Source organism: Notamacropus eugenii, chromosome 3 (genome assembly GCF_028372415.1).
Source record: "Notamacropus eugenii isolate mMacEug1 chromosome 3, mMacEug1.pri_v2, whole genome shotgun sequence".
Taxonomy (NCBI): Eukaryota; Metazoa; Chordata; class Mammalia; order Diprotodontia; family Macropodidae; genus Notamacropus; species Notamacropus eugenii.
Window position 1 is genome coordinate 70,200,339 of NC_092874.1, and position 26,689 is coordinate 70,227,027.

Below are 26,689 nucleotides of genomic sequence, written 5' to 3' on the forward strand. Positions count from 1 at the left end.
GGGGAGTATCTGAGGCTGAATTGGAACTCACATCTTTCTGACTCCAGACGGGGTGCTCTAATCATTATTAATAATTAGTACTATAGGTGATTAAAATTAATATTGCAATAACTATTAGTAGCTATTGTAATACTGCTAATAAGAAATTCCGACTAGTTAATAGCTATACTAATAATTGTTGGAACAATAAAGCATCACTGAGGGTTACAGTAATAATACATAATAATGAAGCTCCTTTGTAGCAGTCGGAGGTTCACTAAGAGCTTATCATTTCGTTTGATCCTCCGCAGTAGTTGCTGGAGAGATGGGCGCCTGCAGGGCGACTGTGGCCAGTAAACATCAGTGGAGGGATTTGAACCCATGGCCTGACTCCAGCCCACGTGCTCGTTCCCTAGGTTCCGGATGACGTAAGTCCGGAGACGCGCGGCCCGCGCACCCTGCGCAATAACCTCATTTTCTACGGGAAGCCGGCGGAGCCAAAAGACGGGAGCAGAGTCCTCCAGGAAGCGCCCCGCCCCCTCCTCAACCCACAATTCCGGATGGTGCTCTAAGGGTATTTCTTAATGTTGCCACTTAATTTATAAATGTTGGAGAAAGGGCGGGGGAGGGCGTGAGGCTCGGCTTTGCTCTCCTCGGGACCCTGGTCGGGAAGCAGGGGGAGGAGGCCTTCACGGGTCTTAGGGACGCCTCCTCCCAGCAGAGGCGAATAACGTCCGCGCGCTCTGGTTTGACCCACGCGACTCTCCGTCCGGATTACGGGAAGGCACATGCGCATTTCGACTCCTGACCTTTCCTCTTTGCTGCTTCCCCCTCCCCCACCCCAGCAACAAGGGGCAATGGCGGCCCGCGTGGGGCTGGTGACCCGTCTGCCTCTTTGCGCCCAGGGAAGGAGCCGATTCCTTGATGCTGTCCATCGGCACCTCAGTTCTCCCGGGACTGCCATCGTCAAGAGAGAAGAGCCGCCTGTGGGGACCGCAGAGCCGGGTGAGTAGAGGTCAGCGTTTATCTTCGGCCATCCCTGCTTCTCTGCGTGTTGGGGGAAGGGGGAGGAAAGGAGCTCGCGGCCGAGGGGCGTGGTCAGCCCCGCCTCTGAAAGCCTGTCCGGGGCGGGGGGAGGGTCTGGGCTCTCTAGCGGCTTGGTGGGGAGGGGACCCGGCCCAGCCTGGGGACCTTGGATCCGCCGCTTAATCTCTCTGGGCCCCCGTTTCCTCTGGGGTTGGTGCTGGAGGAGCTTCGGGGCCGGAACCCCGCTCCCCACCTGGAGACCCTCAGGCCGGGCGGCCGGCCTGAGGACTCTGGACACGTGGGCAGGACCTTCCCCGCCGCCCAGCCCGGGCCGCCCCGCAGGGCCCAGGGCCTCGGGATGGGGCGTTCGTCGTGGGCCACCTGGCCCGGGCATCCGCTGGAGCCTGCCTTCGGTTTCCCACGCAGGCCGTCTGTGACCCCAGACACGCAGTGCGGCCTAGCCGGGGCTCGTCACTGAGCTTGTGCCGGCCTCGCTGTCCTCGTCATGGCAATACCTGCCTGGAAAGGTGGTGCGGATCGGGGGAGATGGTCTTTGTAAAGCGCCTGGCAGGAGCGGTCACTGTGTGAGGGCTAGCCGTTGTTAGTGCTGGTCGTACTAGTAGCCTTACCTGTTCCTGTTGAGACCTGTTTTATACCCTTCTAGGTACAATTTTAAATGGTAATAGTGAAGCATTCTTCCGCTGTCATCGCCGTTAAGTGAATTAGTATTTTTCTGTAAGGAAGATGGAGACAGGCTGTGCCTTTACTGATACCACCAGGACCTCAATCGATAAATATTAATTGGGCATTTACTGTATTACAGACACAGTCCTTATTTGAGTGAGCTTATGAAAACCTGAACTTGAAAGAATTGGTATCACTTTTAAGTGGTGTATCACTGAGGGCATTCATTTCTTATTGTGAACTAATAGCGGGTTCCTCTTGTTAAAAACTCCAAGGTTCAATCCAGAATAGAGTAACAAATGATTTCTGTAAACTGGCTAGCCCATTCATTTCCATCTTGAGGTTTTGTGTTTGTGTCTTTTTTAAATTGTGTGGAAAGAAAGGGCCAAATAGTCTAGTATATGCTAGAATAATAAACAAGTCCCATTAGAAAAGTCCAGTAGTTTTAAAAAAGTCCAGAACAGTCTTTACTAAGTTATAGGAAAAAATTTTTTCCCTTAGGTTCTCTGAGAGGAACAAAACAGCCTTTGAGATACCATCTTATGGCAAATAAATATTCTTCAGGAGTGCATAGTGTGGGAGAACACCCAGTTGGGTTCAGAGCCTTGATGGTAGCCTGGTGATTTTCGACGTTGAATAGACTGATACGGATAGTTCAGTTTCCCTATTGGTATCATTAAGATAAGTTCTCCATCCTAAATTATTGTGTTGAGAAGCAGCTTGGGGTAATAAATAGAAGACTCACTTAGAAGTAAGGAAGACCTGGTTTCAAGTCTTGCTTCTGACACCCATGAGCTGTGTGGCAGTGGTTTCATGCAGAGTGTGTTGAACTTGAGGTGCTGAATTTGGGGTCAGAGAACCCAGACCCAAATCCAAACTGCCATTTACTGTCTATATGGCCTTGGGCAGGACAAGTCATTTAACCGTTCTAGGCTTCTGTTTCTTCATCTGTAAAATGAAGAGGTTTGACTTTAAATCCATGGTCATAAATAAAAGTCAGTTAACTTCTCAGTGTCCCAGGTAACTCAGTAAATAATAATAACAACCACAATAATAATTAGCATTTATGTTACACTTTAAGGTTTACAAAGGACTTTACAAATATTGTCTTATTGTATCCTTACAGCGTTCCCGAGATTCACTTTATTTTATGGATGTGTTTGTTTTATGAAAAGGAAACTGAGACAAAAAGAGATTAAATGACTTTGTCCATGGTCACACAACTAGTAAATGTCTGAAGCTGAATTTGAATTCAGGTCTTCATGATTCTGAATCTAGTGCTCTACTCATTTTGTCACCTAACTACCTCTAAATTATAGTTCCTGAATTATATTAATGAAATCATAGATTAGTCCTCCAACCTTCCACCAAAACAAAAGTAAAAACAAACATTGCACAGTAACATTTTTAATGGACAATAACTAATAACAAATCTCCTTGTCTGAATTACTTTTTGAAAAGAGGGTAATTTCATTTCATTAGGAGCTGGTCCTGGAATCTTAACATTGAAAGAGATATTAGTTATTATTTAGTCCAACTTGCTACTATGTGCAATAGTCCTCTTTAAAATATCTGACACACTGCCACCTCTGACCAGTTACAGTGATAGAACTTTTGTGTTCATAAGGTTCTATTTTGGGACCACTCTAATTGGTAGAAAGTTCTTCCTCACTTAGGGTTTAATCCTGTCTCCCTAATACTACTACTGCCACAGATTGATTCTAATTCTTCCATTTGGAGCCCTACAGAAAGTAATCTCTTTTCTGTGTTAGAGCTTATACACTTTTCTTGATCCTTGTCTCTCTTCCCCCTTCCCTTTCTCTGTCTTCCTTCCTTGCTTTCTCTTTGAAGGTGGCTGTGTCTCACCGTAAGCATTCTTTTCCAAAGTAAACATTCCTTTTTCCTTCAACCATTCCTCAAACGACATGGTTTTCAGTTATTACTTCAGATGCTGAGGAGCTACAGTTAGGATCACATACAATTTAGCAGCTTCTATTTTGAAGGAGTTGAGAGACTGGAATATAGTATTCCAGAAGGCAAAGGAGATATGAGAAATACCTTACCCAGAAAAACAGTAGAATTCTACAGGGCAAAAAATGGAGCTTTTGGGAAATAGAGGACTTCCAAGACTTCCTGATAAAAAGCCCAGAGCTATGTAGAAACTTTGAAGTTCAAGCACAGGATGAAAAGAAATACAAACCCTGTAAACATGAAAGACTAAACAAAGATAAATTACTTATATTCTAATATGAGAAGATAATTGTCAACAGGCAATCACAACTTCATGAAACTTACATGAAAACAAGATTTATTACAAGAGAAATGAACATGCATGTAGAACCCAAAGAGTTCATAATCCATACAGAAGTTTGCATTTTTATAACAATAAGTCAAAGGGAGGAGGAGCAAACAAATCTCCACCTAAAGGGGCATGGCATGGGAGGGTGAAATAAAGGTGGGAAAAGGACAAAACATTTTTTGAAGGGGAGGAGCAAACTGATGGCAAAAGCCAAATACTTTTCTCTTGGGAACTGCTCCCAGATGGCTCCAGAGGAGAGAGTGAGGCTGGTCACTTTTCACAGCCCTACCTTAATTAAATCCAATTCACTTGCAAATCAAGACATCACCTTTCTGATGTCAGATATCATATGTTATTAGTCCTCTTTAAGAATGTAGGATGGACATCAAAGAGACTGGTGGTCTGCTTATCTCCATGGGTCCCATCTGCACCAGCAATTTCCCCGCCTAGTGCAGACTGAGGTACCTGTATTCACTCCCAAGGACACACAGGAAGTCCCGCTTGGGGTGCAAACAACACATTGTGTCAGCTCAGGGTAGGCTTACTCCATACTCCCGATCCACTCTTTTTGGAGAATGTGGCAACTCAGAAAGACATTCCTTCACATTATACATGTGACCCCTCTGAACTCTGTCATCATTAGGGGTTATAGAAACAAATCTAGTTAGACAGAAGGCCTGTGAGTACTTCTGTTAAATCTTAAAAATTTTAAAAGAAGAACAGAAAAGGAGGGGTTGGGGGTGGGACTGGGAAGGGAAAGGAATGTTAAAATTATTTCACATCTGGGTGCCCAATTAAAAGTCTGTACATAAAAGAAGAGATAGTGGGACTCTTCAGTACTTGAACCTTTCTCTTATATTTGAACTGGCCAAAGGAGAGAACACACATATCCACACGAACAGAATTGGGTACAGATATACATTTCATTCAACAGGGTGGAAATGTGGAGATGGGGAAAATTAAAAGAAAGATGGATTGAGGGATTAGTCCTAAGCAAAACAAATTCTAACTAAGGGTGTACAAAAAATATTTGTACCTCTTTGAGGTGGCAAAGAATTGAAGTCTGAGGGTATGGCCCATCATTTGGGGGAATGACTGAATGGGTTATGGTATATGAATGTGTACTGTTGTGCTGTAAGAAATGGAAGAATGTAGTTTCAGATAAACCTGGAGAGACTTGTATGAACTGATGCAGAATGAAGGGAACAGAACCAGGAGAATGATTTGTACAGTGACAGTAGTATTGTAGAGACTAACAGTTTTGCAAGATTTAGGAACTCTGATCAGGATAATGACTGATGATGAAACATGCTACCTACCTCCTAATAGAAAGCTGAGAAGCTAAAGTGCAGAATGAAGTTTCTGTGTGTGGTGTGTTTCTTTTAGACATGACCAGTGCGGGAATTTGTTTTGCTTGACTATACATGTTTGTAACAGGGTTTTTGTTTTTTCATTTTCAGTTGAAGTATTAAGGCATGGGAGGGAGAAAGGGTAGATTTTTGATGTTTGAAAAAAATTAAAAGGAAATTTAATGGGTTCAGTTTTGTATACTTTGAGTTTGCAATATCTGTTGGTTATCTGATTTGAAATGTTTAATAGGGAGTTGATGCTTATCTAAAATATGGGATATCCTTCCCAGATTTTTGTAATTTGTTTCCATTTCTTTGCCTCCACAAAAAGTGCTCGAGATGATTTTTATTTGTATAATTTCCCTCTTTTGTTGATCCCTTTTTGTCAAGGTTGTGGTAACAATGAATATAGGAGTTACTTTAAAGAAGAAAAACTAACTCAGTCCTCAAATGGACTACAGGGCATGTTGGCCCTGTCTACATTTTTCTTAGAGAGTTCCCTTTTTCTTTGCTTCCTCTATCTTAGGTAAGCCTATAATATAACCAAATACTCAGATTTTTGTTCAAAAAAAAAATTCTCATGAAAAACTTACAAATAGAAAAGAGAGGCAGTTTGTTACATTTTTTTCTTTTTCCTTATTACCTCATTTACTCTTCCCTTACATTAACACACACACCCCACCCACACCCACCCACACCCACACACCCACACACACACCCCATTTTTTACTCTGGGCCTGTAATAAGTTGCACAGCATCTTCTCTTCTGTGAGACACCCATACACACATGTATTTGTAATGAGAAATTTATTTTCTTCTTTTTGTTTTACAGTTCTTCAAATTTTGTAGAATTCACTCCGTGGGCACTATAGATAAATACAATAGGTTAAAACAGGGACTGTGGAGAATTCTAAGGATAGCTACATGGGAAAGTTGGCACAATGTGGTAGGAGGTAAAAAATACACCTTTGTATTATGATTGTAAAGTTACACTCATTTGATAAATTTTTAATTAATTAATAATGAATACATTTTTCTCTCAAGCTGCCAAAATACTCCTTTTGTATAGGGAAAGAGTGTCCAGGTTTGTGATTTCATTGATAGAGAGAATTTCCAATTTGTAAATGCCTTTCACCGGCAGCTCTCCTATAACTTACAGTTTCAAACAACATCTTGGGGTGTTGTGAGGCTGAGTGACTTGACTACGGTTACATAAATAGTATATGTCAGAAGCTAGACTGGTCTTTGTGACTCCAGTGCTAAAAATCTGTTGTACTACATAACCTCTTCAAAGCATAAATTAATTATTAATTTTGTGGGGTGAAATGTTTTTGTCCTTTTCATAGGCTTGCAAGAAGAGACCAAGAAAAAGACATTTTCTGAGGTGCAAAAGGAAAGACGTGAGCAGGCACAAAGGTCCATTTTAATCAGCTGCCCCAAGAAAGTTACTGAGAAAAAGCTTCTGAAGCATTTATGTCAACATGGAGAGATCACTAATCATTTCTTCTTTGAAAGCTTTGTAAGTTCTCAGAATGTTCAGAATTTGAGAGAATACTTTGACCAAGTGAGAAAACAACATGAGCTTCATTTGTGTTTTATGCTCTTAGATTTCTTAGGCGGCTCAGTCATTGTTTTGGACTTTGTTCAGCAAAAGTAGTACATTTCTTCTTCTTTTAATGGTATCTTTTTTTTTTCAATTACATGTAAAGACAATTTTTAACATTAATTTTTTAAATAAGATTTTGAGTTCTAAATTTTTATTCCTCCTCCCTAAAGATAGTAAGCAATTTGATATAGGTTATATGTGTGCAGTCATGTAAAACATCTTTCCATACTACTTACGTTGTGAAAGAAGAAATAGGACAAAAGGAAAAAAACTACAAAAAAATGAAGTGAAAATGGTATACTTCTGTCAGCTTTCAGATTCCATCACTTCTTTGGATGTGGATTGCATTTTCCATCATGAGTCTTTTGAAATTGTCTTGTATTGCTGAGGAGAGCCAAGTCAATCACAGTTGATCATCAAACTATGTTGCTGTTAGTTTATACAATGTTTTAAAAGGAGTGCATTTCTGCCAAATGATACAGATCTATTGGATTCTTTGTATTCTTTGACTACTGAAATTTGTTTGTATTCTTCTAGCAATTAGCAATTGTAACTGCAGAATTCATCATTTATAAGTAATGGTAACTATTTGCTTGATTTCCGGGTTAGAGATGGACAAGATAAGTTTGTTTTTAGGCTTTCAATTTGATAATTAAATATCTAATTTTTTTTTTTGCATTTTATTCTGAATATTTTCCCAGTATGTTTGTCTTCTATCCCTGTCTTTATATGGAAGTGCAGAATAGTAAGAAATTTGTGAAAAGAAAAGGATTTAAAGGGGGGAAGTGTTTATAATTTAGTAATTACTTTAAAATGCAATTTGATAATGTGAATAATTAAAAACCAAATAGAAAGTGACTTTAAATTTATCACCATATAATTCTTGTTCTTATTGTTGTGACTTTTTTCCTTTTTTGAATAGGGTATTCATGCCGTTATAGAGTTTTCCAAAAAGGAAAGTATAGCTTCACTACAGGATGCAACTTCTATGCCTCGTGGAGAAACAGAGTTTCCTATTCCTTTTAAATCTCGCTTCTTGCATTTAAACTTGAAGAATCCATCAGGCCAGACTTCAGATGGGAAGCCTTTACAGTGTCGTAACCAGTCTAGTCCTTTGAATACAGATCTTATCCAGACACTTTGCAATGCCGAAAGTGTAAGTTGTATTTTTTTACTCGTCTTTTTGCAGGCATGTAAGAGGAATAAGATACGCTGTTTGAAAGGTAACGAAGTAATAGATGTCTGTAAATATGCAGGACACTGGAAGTTTTGCGAGCGTAATTTGGAACACCTCGCTCTGCTTTAAACTTGGCTTTTAATTTTCTTTTTAAAAAATTATTGTTAATCTTATTTAAAACCTTTTTAAATCCCATTTTTATTTGTTTCTTTATTTTAAGTGCTTTTTTTTACTTGCTGTTTTCTTAAATTGTCATCTTTGTTGTTGTTTGCGTCACTTCTTTATTTTTGGTTTTCCCAAATTGATTCTTTAGTTCTTTACCAGAGGTTTTTTGGGTTATTATTATTTTTTGAATAGCAGTTTCTCAGGAAAGGTGTGATCATAATTCTGGTCTTCATTTTTCTACTTTAATTATTGTTTCAGAGAAGATTAAGGGTATTGTTTTGCTTTTTAGCTTCAAAGATAATTCAAGAATTTAAAAGTTAATCTTTATAAGACAAGCAGATCACTAGCATTAACAAATTGTAAACAAAGTCATTTAATTGACTTGTTCTTTCTGTCACTTCTTGAGTTTTGTATGTCTCTGTTTTGGTCAGCTAGGTAGAAGGCCAAATAAACACGCTCATGAGGATGTTACAAATAACAGAGGAAAACATTAGGCTTCGATACCTTACCTGCTCTCTTATTGAGGATATTGCAGCTGCATATTTTCCATCTTGTACTATCAAACCATTTGGCTCATCAGTAAACAGTTTTGGGAAATTAGGATGTGATTTGGATATGTTTTTGGACCTGGATGACATTGGGAAAAACCATGCTACGAATGTAAGTATGACTCTGTCTTTCTGTGCTGTTACAGTTGGTTTTAAAATTAAGAAATTAATCAAGAAAGGAAAATGATTGAATTTAAATTAACTAGCATTTTGAAAGGCCTTCTCCTTATTTAAAAGCTTTCAAGTGAGTTTTTAAGAGGAGAGAAAGAGTGAGTTAGGAACTGATTATGAAGTAGGAAGCATATCTCAAGTAAATGGAGTGTTCTGTCACTGAGTGACCCTTTCAGAGCAGTTTGTTTTGATGGAATTGCCAGTATAGGCAATAAGAACTATTTTAGAATTTTTTGAATAATTCAGTAGAAAAAGGAGAACAATACTGAAAGTAGGAACCTGGGAAATTTGGTGTTGGTTGAGGGAGAAGTTTTGGACTTTGACCTCACACTTAAAAATGAATGGAAGATTTTAAAGAAAGTTTTTGTGGAGTCCTTGTTAGCTAATTTAGTGCTACTTTTATATAGATCTAAGTTAGAGAAAAACTGTCACTTTGTAACCATTCTAAAAAGAGTAGACTACTTTGAGATTTTACATTTTGAGAATTAGGAAAATGAAAGGATAGAACACTTGTTGGATGTGTCCTACAGGGCATTATTATATTCTTCAGATATGTTTTGAAGTAGTTAACCACTGAAGTCCCTTCCTAGTGCTAGAATTTTGTTATTCTGTGAAAATTGAAGCTTTTTTTTAAGCTCTTTTTTAAATATTTAAAGTATAGCAAATGTTCATCTGATGGAGTGAGTTTTGCAGTAGTTTAATTTTAACATCTATGAAGATTACAAATGAAATTTAAGTGATATTGATATGATTAACTTAGAGTTGTTGCTAGTGTTAATACTCTTTTATCTTTCTACCTACCTTTTAGGGATGGAATGTGATTTGGTGGATTTAAAGAGCAAATTAGGAACTTAGTGGTTCTAATTAATCTTCGTTTTATATCATCCTAGTGAGCAAACTACCTAATCTTCATGTTCCTTAGTTAAGTTCCCAACTTTTAAATGGGGTTAATAGTATTTGTTTCATATAAGAATTATGAGGAATGTTTAATAAATCTTAGGTTTTGAATTATGAGGAATTGTTAATAAATCTTAGTTCTGAAAAACTCCAATGTGAATTTGAAAACTGTAGAAAATCATATTTCTACAGAGTAAAAACTATTGCCTGTTGCTTTTCTGACTTCTTGGAAGAATAGTTCTAACATATAAAATAGAACAAAATAATTTCAGAAATACCTTGTCTTTGTTCACAATAGACATGACTGTTTTTTGGAGGTAGTTGGGATTAAATGACTTATCCAGGGTCACATAGCTAGTGCTTGAGGTCTGATCTGAACTCATGCCCTCCTGACTTCAGGGTTGGCGCTCTATCCACTTGTGCCGCCTAACTGCGCAGTAGAGGGGACTTTGGGAAAAAAAACAAAAAACTAACCTGTTAATCCAGGCTCACTCCCAACCAAAAATTGAGTTCACACTCTACCCCTGCCTTTGCTTCCATTCATCAGATTGATTTTACGCATCCATGTGTCCCCATCAGTAAAATATCCTTGCTTGATTCTGCCATTCTTGTTCTTATATCTCTCTTCCTCTTTTTGCATCCAAACTCTTTTTAAAAATCTGTTTATACTAAGGTATTTTTATTTCCTTTTGCTTACTTGTGAACCCTTTTCAGTTTGGCTTCTGCTCTTATCATTTAACTGAAATTTTTTTCTCATTACTCATCCTTCTTAACCTATCTGTAATATATGACATGGTTGAAAATTCTCCTCCTATATACTCTTCTCTGCAGGTTTTTGTGACATTATTCTCTCCTGGTTCTCCTTTACTTGTCTGACTGTTCTTTCTCAAACTCCTAGTTTGGATCTTCATCCAGGTCATGCCCACTGACTATCCTCTCTAGGTTCTGTCCTAGGCCCTCTTCTCTTCCTCTTTGGTATGTAGTATATAATGTCTGAACTGTTGTGATTTTATCACCTCGCCTGGGTTCATTTGTCAGTGTATGAATCTCAAATTCAGCACGTCCAAAAGAGAGCCTGTTATCTTTCCTCCATAAACCCTAACCTTTTCTTAACTTTTCCTCTTACTGTCAAGTGCACCATCTTCCTTGTCACCCAGGCTTGCCTCAACTCCTTGCCCATACTCACCCTATATATCTGATTCATTGTCAGATGTTGTCATTTCTGTGTTCATATCTTGTGTACATGTACTTCTTTCTACTTACAGAGCTATCTTCCTGGGATAGACCATCATTATCTCTCACCTGTACTGTTGCAGCATCCTTTTCATTGGTCTTCTTTCCTGGGACCTCTCCTTATTAGAAAAGTGATTTTCCTATGTTTCTCTTTCCACTTACCCCCACACCAGTTCAGTCAACTCCAGTCCCTACCTGTTACCTCCAGGATCAAATACAAACACTTACATTGGGCATTTAAAGCCCTCCATAACAGGCTGTCTTCTGTCTTTCTAATCTTACACTCTGCTCCTCTCCCCATATTCTCCACTCTGGCTACACTGACGTACTAGCTATCCTTGCACAGAGCATTTCTCTCCTGATTCCACTCCTGTGGCCTGGCTGCTATTCATGGCTGGAATGCTCTCCTTCACCTCTGCCTCCCTAGTTTCCCTGGCTTTTTTCAGTCTTCAACTCAAGTATCACCTTCTGTAAGAAACCTTTCCAAGTTGTTTCCTTTTGTTCCTCCTCCCCTTCCTTCTGAAGTTAACTTCCATTTATACTGTGTGTATTATATATGGATATAGTTAATTTCATATTGAGGTTAGGGAGCATGTTTTTTCGGGCTTTTGTATCCTCTTTGCTGAATAGAAGCTTGTTCACTGAATGACTTTAGTAATAGTAATTCATATAATTATGCCATATTTAATTTAGAACAGACCTCAGAAGTCCTGCAGTCTGATCTCTATCTGAAATACGAATTTCCTCAATCAGTTAACAAATAGTTGTTAAGCCCTCCCTGTGTACCAAGTTTTGTTTAGGTAGTGGGAATGCCACCACAAAGTGAGACAGTACCAGTCCTTATGGAATTTTTATTTTTTGAGAAGACAACATCCCCAACAAAATAATCATTGAGCGCTTGGTGCATTGAATGATATATCTCACTGTTGTTTTCATAAACACCAAATTTGACATCACTTCTCTGCATTAATTGATTTGGTTTCATCTTCTCTGTATTTCTAAACCTTTTAGTTTGTAACAGTGTTTGGAATTTCCATTACCTAAAGATGATCCTGTTATTTTCAAAGTAGAAAACAGAAAAGAGGTGAATTACAATGGTTCTCCATTTATTATTCTGGTATTAGGAGTTAGGAATGACTATACAGATGTTGGGAAATAGCATAAAGTATTAGAAAGAGCAATATGCTAGAGTGTGGTCTTTTCATTCCAGATCTGACCCTAGCTAGGTCTGTGATATTTGAAAACTTGCTTAAATACTCTCAAGTGAGTTTTCTCTTTTAAATACAAACTTAGAGAGAACTTGTTTCTCTGATATGGTAGGCCAAAACCCTGCTTTTGCTAGCCTTAGTGCCACATTTGATGTCCTTCCCACAAGTAGAGTGGTGACAGTGTCTAAACATGAGAGGCAGCATGGTATAGTTGACATCAAGCTGGCCTCAGATAAGAAGTCCTGGGTTCAAGTCTTATCTCTGACTAGAGTCATTTACTATCTTAGTATCTCAGACAACTTTTACAATTTAGCATTTTCTTATTAGCTATTTCTTAAGCCAGTAAAATCACATATCCTAACTTGAGATAATATTCCATTTTATCCATGATAAATAGAATCCCACCTTCTGCCAGAAGCCTTCCCTAACCCCTTTTAATTCTAGACCTTTTCCTCTTTTAATTATTTCCTAATTATCCTGTATATCGCTTACTTTGTATATGTTTGTTTGCATGTTGTCTCTTCCGTTAGATTGTAAGCCCTTTGAGGACAGTGACAGTTTTTTTCTGCTTTTTTGTATCCCTAACAATTAGTGCAGTGTTTGACACATAGTAAGGTCTTAAGAAATAGTTATTGATTGATAATGATTAAATACCTTCCCTTTGACAAGCTTTCTACTTCCTTTATTGTTGTTGAGTTGTTTCAGTGTTATCGAACTCTTCTTGACCCCATTGGTGTTTTCTTGGCAAAGATACTTGGTTTGCCATTTTCTTCTCCAACTCTTTTTACAGATAAGAAACTGAAGCAAAAAGGGTTAAGTGACTTGCGCCCCCGGGCCACACAGCTAGTAAGTGAGTGGAGCTAGATTTGAATTCAGGAAGACAAGTTTTCCTTACTCCAGGCCTGGCACTCTAACCACTGTGCTACCTAGCTGCCCTCCCACTTCCCTTACTTCTGCTTGAAGAGGCACCCTGGATTCATGCCTGTGTGACTACATACAGGCTTTGTGACTATGTAACACTTACTGCTCCAGGCAACTGTCTTAAGACTCAGGAAGTTGGGTTATCAAGTTGCCTCAGTGGAGTGAGCTCCCTACTGGGACGACATCACAGGTCGATCTGAGATGGGTGCCAGCCTCTCCCATTTGTTTTTCTTTCATTTGACAGACATCAAGTGCCAGTTGTTCATAGAAGAGTATCTTTGACCTTGTTTGAGATGATTTTGTATTGTCTAGTTGCACATCTTCCTGCTCCTTTATCGCCTTCCACTTTTATCGTGGTGCCTATTTTTTTCATGCCCTTTCTAGGCATTTTTCTTTCTCTTTCTTTCCCCCTTTTTTTTTTGAGGAAGGGAACTAGGAAAGCAGTTGTCTCTTTTATATGTTAGAATAAGAAAATCTTAGGGAAACTACAAAAATACTTTAAAGTAGTATGTAGTTGAATTACAGAGATTTTCTGAAAGTAATAGCAACCTTTTTTTCTCTCCTTCAATAAAGAACTCTCAAGGAAATGAAAAACTGATAAAAAAAATCAGTAGAGGAAATAACATGTTATTGTGAGTTTTGAGTAACATATTAGGGGTGTTGAGGTGGGTTTGACTTTAAAAACCTTCATAGTATATATAAAAGGACTTGTGGTGTAATGATAAGGCATGATATCTGAAGTATGTGATATTGTATGGACAGTACATTAACTGGAATGTAAACTTGTATTTACTGGCATTTTATAAATTTGGGGAAACATGATTTTTAAATTCTTATTTAAAAATTTTTTTTCTAATTGCATAAAGAATGTCAAATTTTTTCATAAAATGACTGAAATACCTTTTCAAAAAAGTTGTAAATGTCTTTTTAAGCAACTAATGTTTACATATGTATTTTTGTTAGACAGTAGGACCATTTTTAATAGAATATCAGGTGAAAAATGTCTCTTCTGAAAGATGGGCCACTCAGAAGATTCTGACTGTAATTGGAGAATGCCTAGACAACTTTGGCCCAGGCTGTGTCAGTGTGCAGAGGATACTACATGCTCGCTGTCCACTGGTGAGGTTCTCTCATCAGGCTTCTGGTTTTCAGTGTGATTTGACTGCTAATAATAGGTATGATTTCCAGAATTTGTCACTTTACACATCTCAAACATGGTAATTTTAGTATTTGGGCATTTTGCAAAGTGTATTAAATGTTTTCAGTCTTGTACCAATCATTTGATGCTCCTTAAAAGCACATGTGTTATGATTCATGATCTAACTGTTCTTTAGGCAGACTAGAACATTGAAAAAGCTAATATTGATCGTTGGGGGGGAGACTTCTTGTTCTTACTAGTACAGTTTGACAAAAGGGTATATGTAGAAAGAATCTATTTATAATATTTACTATCACACCATCAAGTGATAGCTAGTTTTTTCACCCCTCTACTACTTTAGAAGTCCAGTCACTTGTACTATGTAGCTATTGACTTTTTTTTATGGTTTTAGGTCAGGTTATACAGTTAGCAATGTGGAGTCAGCTTCTGTTCTTGAGGTATATTTAGATGTATTCATCATGTTTTCATTTTTATTAGCCTAAATTCCATGTTGTTTAGTACTTAGAAATCTATAAACTAACCATTTTGGTTAAAAAAGGCAAGTTTTCATACAAAGAATTCTTTGTAGCAATTCTCAGTAAGTAAAATGATATTAAGTTCATTGTTTGCATCTTACTCTCATAGATGTGTTTCAGTTTTACTTTCATTTCACTTTATTCATCAGTGATTACGTAAATGTAATTAAGATGACTGATAGCTTGAGAAAATCCAGTCTAGAATTATTCTTGGAAATTGGGAGGGTAGAGAGGGGAGATCTTATGGTTGTTTTTGGTGAAAATAGTTGGCAGATTCCCTGAGATAAAAGTTTAATCAGTAAACTTCTTATGGATTTCACTTTCATCAATGGTTGGAGTTTTATATATGCTTTAAATGTAATATGAATTTCTTACCTGGTAACCTTCAAGTAAAATGAATATATTTTGTAGTCTTGGGGAGTTTTCTGCTAAATGAAGGTATTTTTTCCTAAGCCTTTATAGTACTACTACATTTGATGTGTAGGGCTTAAAATATGACATAGGCATTCTTACCTTTACTTGTAAAATTATTCTCTCCCTTTTCAGTACAGGTTTTTAAAAAATTTGTGTTACAGGAATGGTATTTTACTGCAAAAAAGTATCATCCCTAGTTTATAGAATTTGACCTTTGGCTAAATTTTATTTTATTAAATATAAAAGTCTCTTGCTTCTGCTATGAAAAGTGAATTTCATGACCATTGTGAAAATGCTTATTATTCTGAAAGAATTATGAATCCTCCCTTGGTTCTTTTAGTGCTTACAGCACATTGTAAATGGTCTGGAATGAATCTTTGAGTTTGTTTTGCATTTTTATATGGAGAAGCTCCATTTAATTATTAATAATGTGAGAACTTAATGAATATAGATATTAAGATCTAGTTCCTTACAAATTTTACTTTATATCAAATTAGTTTAATAGTTTTTCATGTAAATATTGGGCTTATTGAATTTTTAATTGTTTTAGAAAGTACATCGAAAGGTATGAAAAACATTTAGTGCTGTTCAATGAGAAGGATATTTCCCTCAGTTTTTCACCCTGGTTTGTCTCACTGTAGACCATCAGTGCTTCTCAACCTTTTCTTATATGAAGATCACTTTTTGACATTAAAAACTTTGAAACCCCTGAACAGTATGAGTGCTGTTAGTGGCATCCATCGACTAAAGAAATATATGACAAAAATTACTTTAAATTTGGTAATGTTTTGAAATGAATTTTGCATTTTATTAATCACAGTGGCACCTACAAATCAGTGCTACATAGATCTAGGAGCCATTCAACCTATGAGGGGTGTAATTGAGAACCACTACACTGAATATATGACTTGTAAGATCAGGCATACTTTCCAATAATCTTGAGTTAGAAATGAATGTCTTTAAAGACATTGGGGGAATATTCAAAATAATGAGTTGTAGTATTGTACTAAAATACTTCATTTATTTTGATGTTTAACGTTGAGGACAAAAATCCTTAATATTTCCAAACCGTGAATATCTATTGTTTTGCAGTACGAAACTTAAAAAAATATAACAAGTATTGAGTATTTAATTGTTTATCATCAAGTGTCATGTTTTTGCTTGGGATAATTCTTTGAGGTATGGTAACTTCATTTTAATTTGGAGTATTGTACTAGATGCCCCAGAGACATCTTAAGCTTAAAAAGCTTTGTGCATAACTGAACTCATGATTTCTGTTTGCCTCTCTGAACCTCCACTTTTCCAAACTGTAGAAGGTCACCAACCTTCTAGGCTTCCAGCTTCTTGACCTGAGCATTCTGGACTTTCACTCTCCCTTATCCTGCATGGCTAATCTTGATAGTCCTACTTCCACAGCATCTCTCATTCAACTCTCTTTGCTCACCAAATGTCACCTTAAGTATCACTCTGGCCTAAACTATTGCAGTGGCCACCTAACAGGTTCCCCGTAGTCCCTCATAACTTCAGTTCATCTTTTATAGTGGCCCCAGTCATTTTCCTTAAGCTCAGATCTAATTGTGCCATGCCCCTCCCCAGTTGACTCTGGTAGCTTCCTATTGAGTCTAGGATCAATATAGAGTCCTCATCCACTCAAAACCTGCGCCCAGTCTATCTTATCAACTTCATTGGGCATTACTTCCCATCTTGCACTCTGATCCAGCTAACCTGACTTTCCTTCCACTTCTCACACACAGTGCTCTTTCTCCCTTCTCTTTGCCTTTGCACTGGTCATCCCACGTGCCTGAAATGGGCTCCCTCCTTGTCTAACACCTCACAGAGCCCCTCTGTTCCTTTAAGATATAAGCACTAGCTTCTGCATGATTCCTTTTATGACTGCTCACACAGTGAGCACTCTTCCCTTCCAAACTGCCTGATATTTGATTACTTTGAATTTATTGTCTTTATATTTATGATGTGTCTATTAATGTGTGTACTAGTCTCCCATATAAAAATACAAACTAATTGGAAGTAGAAGTTCTTTCATTCTTAGTGCTTGTCTCTTTAGAGCCTAGCGCAGTGCCTGGCACATTTATGATTGATTTAATTATCTCATTGTAGATAGAATTTGTTAAACTATTTAGATCTGTTCAAACATTTTTCTTAAGTAAGATGCATTTTTAATTAAATAATTTTTTTTCATACAACTCTAGTAGTTCTAATAGTTGAAACTTCTTTTAAAAATGTTTGTGCTTTCATTTAGGATTGCCATGAAGAGTTCAGAACTCCTCTACATATATGGCTCCCTGGATTCCCGAGTAAGAGCTCTGGTGTTCAGTGTACGATGTTGGGCACGTCAGCATGCTTTGACAAGTAGTATTCCTGGTGCCTGGCTAACAAATTTCTCCCTTACAATCATGGTCATCTTTTTCCTTCAAAAAAGATCTCCTCCAGTCCTTCCATCTCTAGACTATCTAAAAAATCTAGCAGGTAAGAGCAGAAGCTATTTTCTTTTTCATCTCTCTTTAATGATTTTTATTAATCAGATAACCATTTGTCATTACTAAATACTCATGAATCTGAATTTGAAGATCCATTTGTTTTGTCCCTGCTAGAGGGCAGGAGAAGAAATGAATTGTGTCAGTGGGCTTTTGGAACTCCTCTGTAGATCTGGATCAGAGAATAAAACAAGACACCATTACTAGCTGCTTGAGTTGATTTGAATCCTACAGTACCTAAAAGAACTTTGACTTGAAAGTTCCCTAAGAGTTCACCAGCGTAACCTCTGATTGTGTCAGACCTTAAAGGCTGACTAGAGTTAGGATCCACCAGGACTTCTTCAGACTGAATTTCTTACCTTATTGGCCTTGAGGACCTTTCATTTTGGGGGAGTTGGAATGGGTCTTCCATGCATTTCATATCCTGGCAAATTTATTGTTGGTGCCATTATAGTATTTATGAAGAAGTAGTCTGATGCCTGCTGAGCTCTTGGCAGCAGCCAGAGAGACAATAGACCTTTGAAGCTTCAATCTGCGAAGTCAGGTTTGATGTCTTCAGTGTCACACTGCCATCCACAAATGCCACATTTTATGTTCACATTTGTTTTCACTTGTGAACCATTTTTAATATTAAACGGACTAGCAAGAGTCATTTAAGAAAGAGACTCCTCAAATGGGTTCATAGAATTTTAGGGCATGAAGAAATCTTTAAAGATTTTCTTATCTAGTCCTTTTATTTTATAGATAAAGAAGCCTCCCCTTTCAAACTTCCCTATTTCTCTGGAGAGCCCTTCATCCTTCCAGTTATTCAGTCTTGTAACGATGGTGTTATACTTGATTTCTCATTCTTCCTCTCCCCACATATCCAATCAGTTGCCAGTTGTCATTTTTACCACCATAATTCTAGACTTATTTCCTAATTGGTCTCTCTTTCTCAGTTCTGCCCCATCTTCAGTTAATTTGACATGCATCTGTCAAAATGATTTAACTAATGTGCAGGTCTAACTATATCCCTTTGTCAGTAAACTCCAGTGATTTCCTGTTGCTTATGTTTATGGAATATAAACTTTTCTTTTTAGTTTTTTAAGCCCTGACCCCAACTTATATTCGCAACCTTGTCGTGTCTTACTTCCCTTCCCATGTGCTGCTGTGTAGCCCAAACTTTTTGCTATTTCTCACAGATAATACTCCATCTCCTGTCTTTGAACCCCTGTAGTGACTATGTCCCCCTTCTCCCCCAAAAACATTTGGATCTCATTTTTCCTCCAAAACTCTGCTCAAATGACACCTTCTACATGAAGCCTTTCCTGGGATTTAAGCTCCTTTAGAAGCTGGTTTTGTTCAGGTTTTGTCTCTGTCAGTGCCCAGCATGTAGTAGATTAGATATTCAGTAACGTATGTTGATTGTTTGCATTTATCAATATGAAACTGTTGCAATCACAGGCTTTGATGAACTATATCCTAGGGTACTGAAATGATAGACAGATATGATTGCCACATCCCTATCTATAATCTTTAGAAAGCACTGGCAGTTTGAAATTATGCAAATAAATGATTAAAATATTCATGCCTTTTGACCCAGAAATTCTGTTGCTAGGCATATACCTTAGAGAGATCAAGGACATGGAAGCAAAATAGATACCCTTTAATGGACTAAACAGATTGTGTTACATGAATATGATGGAATGTGACTGTGCTCTAAGAAAAGTGCCTGTAATGAATGCAGAGAAGCATAAAAAGACTTACATAAACAGATGCAAAGTCAATAAGCAGAATGAGGAAAACAGCATAAGCTACTTGACTACAGTGTAAATGGGGGAAAACTGTAATTATAACTGAGTGCAGCGAAATTATAATAATGACCAAAGGCTAGAGTGAGATGACACCTCCCCACCATTTGCAGGAGAGGGGGTCCTTGGGTGTAGAATAATGCATATAACATCAGACTTTTTCGGTGTGTTGGTTAGTCCTGCTGGACTTTTTTTTTCCTTCCTCTTTTTTAATGTTTGTATAAGGATTGCCTCTCTTGGAGGCAAGGAGGAGGAAAGACACAGGGAGAAATGGAAGTGCTGTTAAAACAAAAGATGTCTATAAAAATTTGTTATAAAAAGGAAGATACTAGAAAATAATAAAGGGACCATTCGACTTGACAAATGGCAAATTCATGGCTTAAGAGAATGCCATCTGTAGACTGATAGGCTAATAGTGAGTTTGCCTTCACTTCTTGGCACATTCCAAAGTATTATTTGTGATTGTTTGTGAGCACTTAGGGAAACATCAGTCACTCAAAATCAGAATGGTTTCGTCAAAAATAAATTATGCCAGGCTGTCTTAATTGCCTTTTTTTGATAATATTAGACCAGGCCATCAAGAGGAATCCTATAGACATGGTATGCTTAAGAATTCAGTGTGGTGGGATTCCCCATTGCAAATAATACTGTTCTTTGAGCAAAAAATAAAAATTTGAAAACCACTGCATTGTACTCTGCCCTTGTCAGTCTACATCAAGTGTACTGTGGTCCATCCCAGGTATTTGACAAAGTATTTTATAATTGTCCATATGGAGAAATAAGTGCTGGGTAATGATATATTTAGGAGGATTCATAACTGATTAAATCAGTGGACCCTAAGGGGAGTATTCTTGGTTTTATATCACTTTAAAGGTTTCTATTGAAGTTTTGAAGGAACCTATCTGTGGCCCTGTGCTGGCCAACATTTTTATCAGTGACTTAAATAAAGCCTTAGAAAGTTTACCTATCAGATTTTCACTGGACATGAAGCTAGGCTGATTTAGAGAAGAGAAGCCATGGCCAGGAAAATGTGATGATCATTTTGGAAGGAGTAGACTTGCCCTTGTTCAGAGGGTGATACTAGGAAAAATTGGTACAAGTTAGAAAGAAGCTGATTTTAGGCTTGATGTAAGGGGGAGAAAATAACAGAGCTGACCCAAAAGAGGATGAGACAGTGGGAAAAGTTAGCTGACCATTTGTACAGTTTGGACTGGATGGCTTCTGAAATCCTTTCCTAGCTTCTTTGTTTCTTGGCAGGATTGCTTACATATTGGATGAGAGATTCAGGCTTCAGAAAGATCCTGTCAAGGCTGAACAAGGAACTAAATTAAATGAGGTGAAATTGAGTAGGGACAGTTGGAAAGGTCTAGACTTAGACTTTACGACATGCTGCTCATGCAAATGCAAGAAATAAATTTCAACAAGTATATAGAATGGGGGAGATGTAGCTTGACAATATTTACTGTGAAAAAAGTCTGGAGGTTTTAATGAATTACAAAGTTCAGTTACAAACTCAAAATGGATTCATTGCAGTGATCTAAACACAGTTTCCAAAGATTCATCATGGAAAATGCTGTGCATGTACAGAGAAAGGGCTCGGGAGACTGAATGTGATTGAAGTACACTATTTTCTTTCTTTTTTTTTTTCTTTCTCATGGTTTTTCTCTTTTGTTCTGATTCTTTCACAACATGAGTAATGTGGAAATGTTTAATATGGTTGTCCATGTATAGCCTATAACAGATTATATGCCATTTTAGGGAGGTGATGAAAGGGGGGAAATTTAGAACTCAAAATTTTATAAAAGTGAATGTTGAAAACTAAATTTAAAAAAACAACATTATCTTAGGCTGTATTAAGAGAGGCATGGTGTTCGCAAACAAGAATATCATTGTTTCTCTTAATTGTGCTATAAGATTTGGATATTAATTTTATTGTAAATAAAAAAATGTATAACTTTGATTAATATAAATTCTTTGTCAGCATGTGTCCTTTGGTAAGTACAGTATTCACAAAAGAATCAAAACTTGCCTATTATATGTATTCATTAACTTCAGAACATGTCAGACTTGGAAAAGAAAAGGAACTCAACTGCTTTTACTGAAAGGAAATTGCATGCACACATATCTAGAATTTCTTTCATTTTACTAGCTTTTTTTTCAGGTCATTTGAAGGGCTATAATGTGCAAGGGGGAATAAAAATTGCAGTAGGACAGGTTTTAGGTATATTTTAAAGTAAAATTTCCTAATAGTTACAGCTTCCTAGAATTGGAATGGGCTATGTATAAGTAGAGACTGGATTTCTATTTGTTGAGGGTCTTGTAAAAGAAGATTGGTCAGATAGGCTTTTTGCAAGATGATCTCTGAGGTTTCTTCCACTTCTTAGATGCTCTGATTCTGTGGTCTTTAAAGATGTGATAGGGATCACTAAATGATCAATTTAATCATTTGAGTTTACTGAAATCTGTGTTGTTTCATTCACTGCTTAGCAGCTAGTCTCATTCTTTTCCATGTTATTTTAAAGTGAGCTAGGCTAGTGTAGTGGGGACAGTGCTAGATAGGAATTCAGGAGAGATCTGACTCTATCATTTGGTGGCTATGTGACTATGACCTTCACTTCACTTAACTTCTCTGCACCTCAGTTTCCTTATCTGTAGAATGAAGACGGTAGTATCCAAATACAGGGTTGTTAGGGTTAGGTGAGTCATGTATACAAAGCCCTTTTCAGTATATATGTCCATTAGTTAATAGTAATAAGGATGACAATGATGAATGAAAAAGCCTTCATACGTTGTATAAAAGCCTGTATACTTTGTGTAAAGCCTTATGCCAAACCCTGGGAATACAAACAGAAAAGCAAAATAGGCACTTCTAACAAGGAACTCACATTCTAAGAAGGGAGACATCATACATAAGAGGTTTCAGCTACAAAACAAATACCATAAATCTTCCTAAATGTCATTTCTGTTGATAAAACAATATCTGTTTCTTATGTTGAACCGTTTTAAAGTGCTAAGGACTTTGGTAATGAGAACTTCCTTTTCTGGGTCTTCAGCAGTTCTGGCTCCTGAGGAGACACAGGCTGTAGCACTTGCACAGACAGTTGATGGAGTCCCATTTCACAAAGGTTGCTCCTCTGAACAGTAACTCTAGGGGTTGATCTGGTGGTTGGGTGGGCCTCTTCCCAAGGCTTGTCTACCTGTTGCTGATAATTGGTCATTGGTGTTAGTGGTCAGGGATGGAAGGGCCCTTCTCCACTACAATTATTCCTCTCACTCATGGTTAATGGAGTATAGGCTGGAAGTATAAACTACTCTTCAGAACTAAGTTGGTAAGTATAAACTTTATTCTCAGTGTTCAAGTTATTAATAACAAAATACATTCACTTCTTAAGCTTATTTTGATTTATATGAATCATATGTCTTTTTCCAAAGAAGGAAATTATTATAAAATGATTTTCACTAATTGTTTCACTTTTTCCTTTTTTTAGATGCAAGAGACAAATGTATAATAGAAGGCAATGACTGTACATTTGTTAGTAACTTGGATAGAATTAAACCTTCAGAAAACACAGAAACACTAGGTAAGCAGTACACTAGATATTTTCAAAAGAATAATTCAGTTCTTGTTGCTTTATCCACTAATTATTGAGCATGCCTGAGCTAGGTGGTTAAAAACAAGCAGTCATTCAGTAGTTATTTATTAAGCACCTAGTGTACTTAATGTGTACTAGGCACTGTACTAAGTGCTGGGGATACAAAAAGAGGCCAACACAGTCTACTAGGGAAGGCAACAAGCAAGCAATCTGCTGTATACTGGATAAATTGGGGGGACGTGAGCATTTTTGTAGGCAGCAGAAAAGGAACTAGTAGACAGGGAAAGTTTGAAGATAAGTGATATAGCCGAGGGATAATAGAGGGGATGAGATGGGAAAACTGAGAGCATCAAAGGATAAACAAGAAATTGCCCATAGAGAGCTTGCAGCGTAGGGGGAGGTAAGATGTACATATAGAAAGACTATAATCAAACTAGAATGTAATTGGGGTAGAACATTAGAGTTCAGTCAGAGAGTTGAACAGAGCGCTTTGGGAATTCAAAGAGAGAAGAGGTGATTTCTGGCTGGAGGAGCACAGGAGGCTTCTTGGATGAGTTGGTGTTTACCTTGAACCTTGAAGGAGGGAGAAACTGGATAGGTAGAGTTGAGGTGGGCAGTGGGATCATTCCGTTTGAGGGAAGTAGTGAACAAAGAGGCCATTAAGTCACTGGACATGGAGTGAGGGCAGTGTTGGTTAGGTTGGAATCGTGAAGGGTTTTGAAAGCCATGCTAAGGAGTTTGACCTACTTTTGGCTGACACTGGGGAGCCATTACAGAATTTTGAGGGTTAGGATGAAATAGGGTCATAGCTTTAAAGCAGGAAGGGATCTGAGAAGCCATCCAGTCTAGCCATAGCATCTTACATGTGAGGATGCTGAGGTCCAGATGATGAAGTGACCTGTCAGGGGTTTCCCAGTTAGAAAGTAGCAGAGCTGGGCTCTCCCCCAGGCTCCCTACGGCTTCCTTTGGAGATGGCTGTGTGGGGGACAGACAGACTGGAGGGAAGAGACCAAGGAGGTCTGGGATTAAGGGCTTGGCCCTGGACATATACACCAAAGGAGGTTAGGGAAGAGATTTAGGCTCGACAAGGAGGGAGGGCTGACACATGACTGAATGTAAAGAAAGGTGGATATACCATGGAACCAAAGGCAGGAAAAAGTGTGAGGGAGGAGAGAAGAGACCATTGGTATAGGAAACTAGCACAATATGACAGAACAGTTTGAAGAACAACGGGCCTGAATAAGGAAGTAAGAGAGAGGTGGAGGCACCAACTTTGGCATTCTTCTTCCAGGAGGGGAAGTGAAGGAGAGTTGAGGGAGTCACAGAGTCTAGAGGCAGGGCAAGGGCAAAGGAGGGGATAGCTGGTAAGAGTGACAGTCTTGTGTAGGGGAGGGCCCATGGGCTGGGCTATTTATCACTATTTTGTCTGAGGCAGATTTTCTGTTCTATTTTACTTTTTCTTCCAGATATCCTACTGTGTCAGTTTTTTGAATATTTTGGAAATTTTTCTTTTAATAAGAATTCTATAAATATCCGAAAGGTAAGCACGTATGCATTGATCCTCTATTATTGGTGACCTTATATCTATCACATCTTCAGTTGTTGAAACATTATGTTTTAATACACAAACTAGATTTGTAAGCATAGTTATGCTAAGTACTGGCTATCATTATTTAATTTGTGCATTTTCAAGCATGTTTAATGGAGTTCAGATTAATAGGTATGCTTCTATAAAGTATCCTTCATAGAAGTATTTTTTTCCTATTAACAAGAATGTTGTCTCCTACCATTCATTTTCTTTTTTCTTCCTTCTTAACTGTCGCAGGCCAAATAGATTGTTATAATTTTTATAAATTCCTTACTCTGATTCCTGGAACTACTCTTCAGAGGTGCTGATACCATCTTATAAGCATAATTTGTTATTTCTCAAAGACACATATTAAGAGAATTTTCATAAAACTATAGGGTTTTTGTCCAGGTTAATGCATTTAGTAATTTTCTCTATGCAATAAATTCTACATTCAATGTAACCACTATTGGAATCTGGCATCAGTATGAATGCATTTATTATTAAGTTAAGCAAAATCTTCTTGTTTTTAAGCACTCCATATATGTATGTACTTTTTTCTTTTAAAAAAATTTTATAGGGAAAGGAACAAAACAAGCCTGATTCTTCTCCTATATACATTCAAAATCCTTTTGAACCCGCTCTTAATGTCAGCAGAAATGTTAATGAAAGTCAGCTGGAAAGATTTGTACACCTGGCCAGAGAAAGTGCTTGGATTTTACAAGAGGACAAAGGTCGTTCTTCAAAATCAAGTAACCACCCTTGGGGGCTGGCAGCCCTGCTGGAACCATCTGTATCGAATAAATCCAAAGCCAAGAAGCCAGGGAGAGGATCAACAGGTGAAGCAGTGAGAAAGTTGTTAGAGTCCCTAAAGGCTGATTCCACAAAACGTTCCACAGCTACCAGGGAGAAAAGAACTATTACTACTCAGTCATGAGACCTGCTTATTTTCTTTTAAGAATTGATTATGTTCAATAAAAATGTACTTGAAATACAGTGGAAAAACTGACCTCAGCCTTCTGCAAGTTTCGACTTTTGTTAATTCTTTGCATCTGACCCAGCTCAATGTACCTGACTTGGAGCATCGAGACCTAGCTTTATTTATTAGATGGGTGAGGCCAAAGCCACATACTGTTTATGGAGTGAAGCACAAATGACAAAAGAGAAAAGAGGTTGGGGAATAAGAAAATGAATGTACAACAAAGGGGTGGTGCCACCTTTTTTGAGTAAAGTCACAACTTAAAAAGCAGTTTGTTGACTATAGTACCACCACTTACTGATTGAAAATTATTTAAAATTTTAAGACTTCTAACCATGTTCGATGGCTATTTTTAGTACACTCATAATTGGCATCTTAAATGCAATAAAGCATTTAGAATTACTTTAAAATGAAACGAAACAAATGGGTCCCGTTTTCCATGTTAAGGAATGAATAAGTGACTGAGAAATGAGAATATTAAATTATTTAGCCACTAATTTATAGGTATCCTCAACCCAGATATAGTTATTTTTGGTGTGTTGTTGATCTTTCAAATCATGATACCACATTACTTGTTCTTACTTTTCAGAATCAAAAGAATAAAACCCACCACTATAATGTATTTCTTCCTGTCTGCTTTTGAGAAACCTTTTGAAGAAAGTCAAATATTTTAGAATGCAGCTCCTACTACATGTCCTGTAGAATCATGTTTACTCTTTATTGTTTCTCTGCCATGTAGCAATTCCTGAAATCCAAGGTCTTTCAACATTCCAAGTGTATTGAAAATATTTTTCTGTTTTAATCGTGAATAAGAGACTTAATAAGCTCCACTAGGGAGAGAGCACATGCATGTTAACAAAATTTCTATGAAGGAAAAAAAAATTTGTCCATGATAGAGGCCTAAACTGTGCTAT

At 37.6% G+C, this 26,689-nt stretch overlaps 1 protein-coding gene across 3 annotated transcripts; it reads left to right on the top strand.

The window, feature by feature from the left end:
• The first annotated feature begins 291 nt into the window (after nt 1-291).
• On the top strand, nt 292-26,397 carry MTPAP (mitochondrial poly(A) polymerase). 3 transcript variants are annotated; one of them, XM_072651846.1, is made up of 10 exons: nt 292-553; nt 825-984; nt 6,684-6,856; nt 7,866-8,099; nt 8,721-8,945; nt 14,227-14,438; nt 17,612-17,838; nt 23,125-23,217; nt 24,696-24,769; nt 25,377-26,397. In XM_072651846.1, exons 2-10 carry the CDS (start codon nt 837-839, stop codon nt 25,731-25,733), a joined length of 1,743 nt encoding a protein of 580 aa, XP_072507947.1. In that variant the 5' UTR covers nt 292-553; nt 825-836; the 3' UTR covers nt 25,734-26,397. The 3 variants fall into 3 exon arrangements, with proteins under 3 accessions (XP_072507947.1, XP_072507946.1, XP_072507948.1); XM_072651845.1 differs by lacking the exon at nt 292-553 and having other exon boundaries at nt 727-984; XM_072651847.1 differs by lacking the exon at nt 292-553 and having other exon boundaries at nt 803-994.
• The last annotated feature ends 292 nt before the right edge of the window (nt 26,398-26,689 follow it).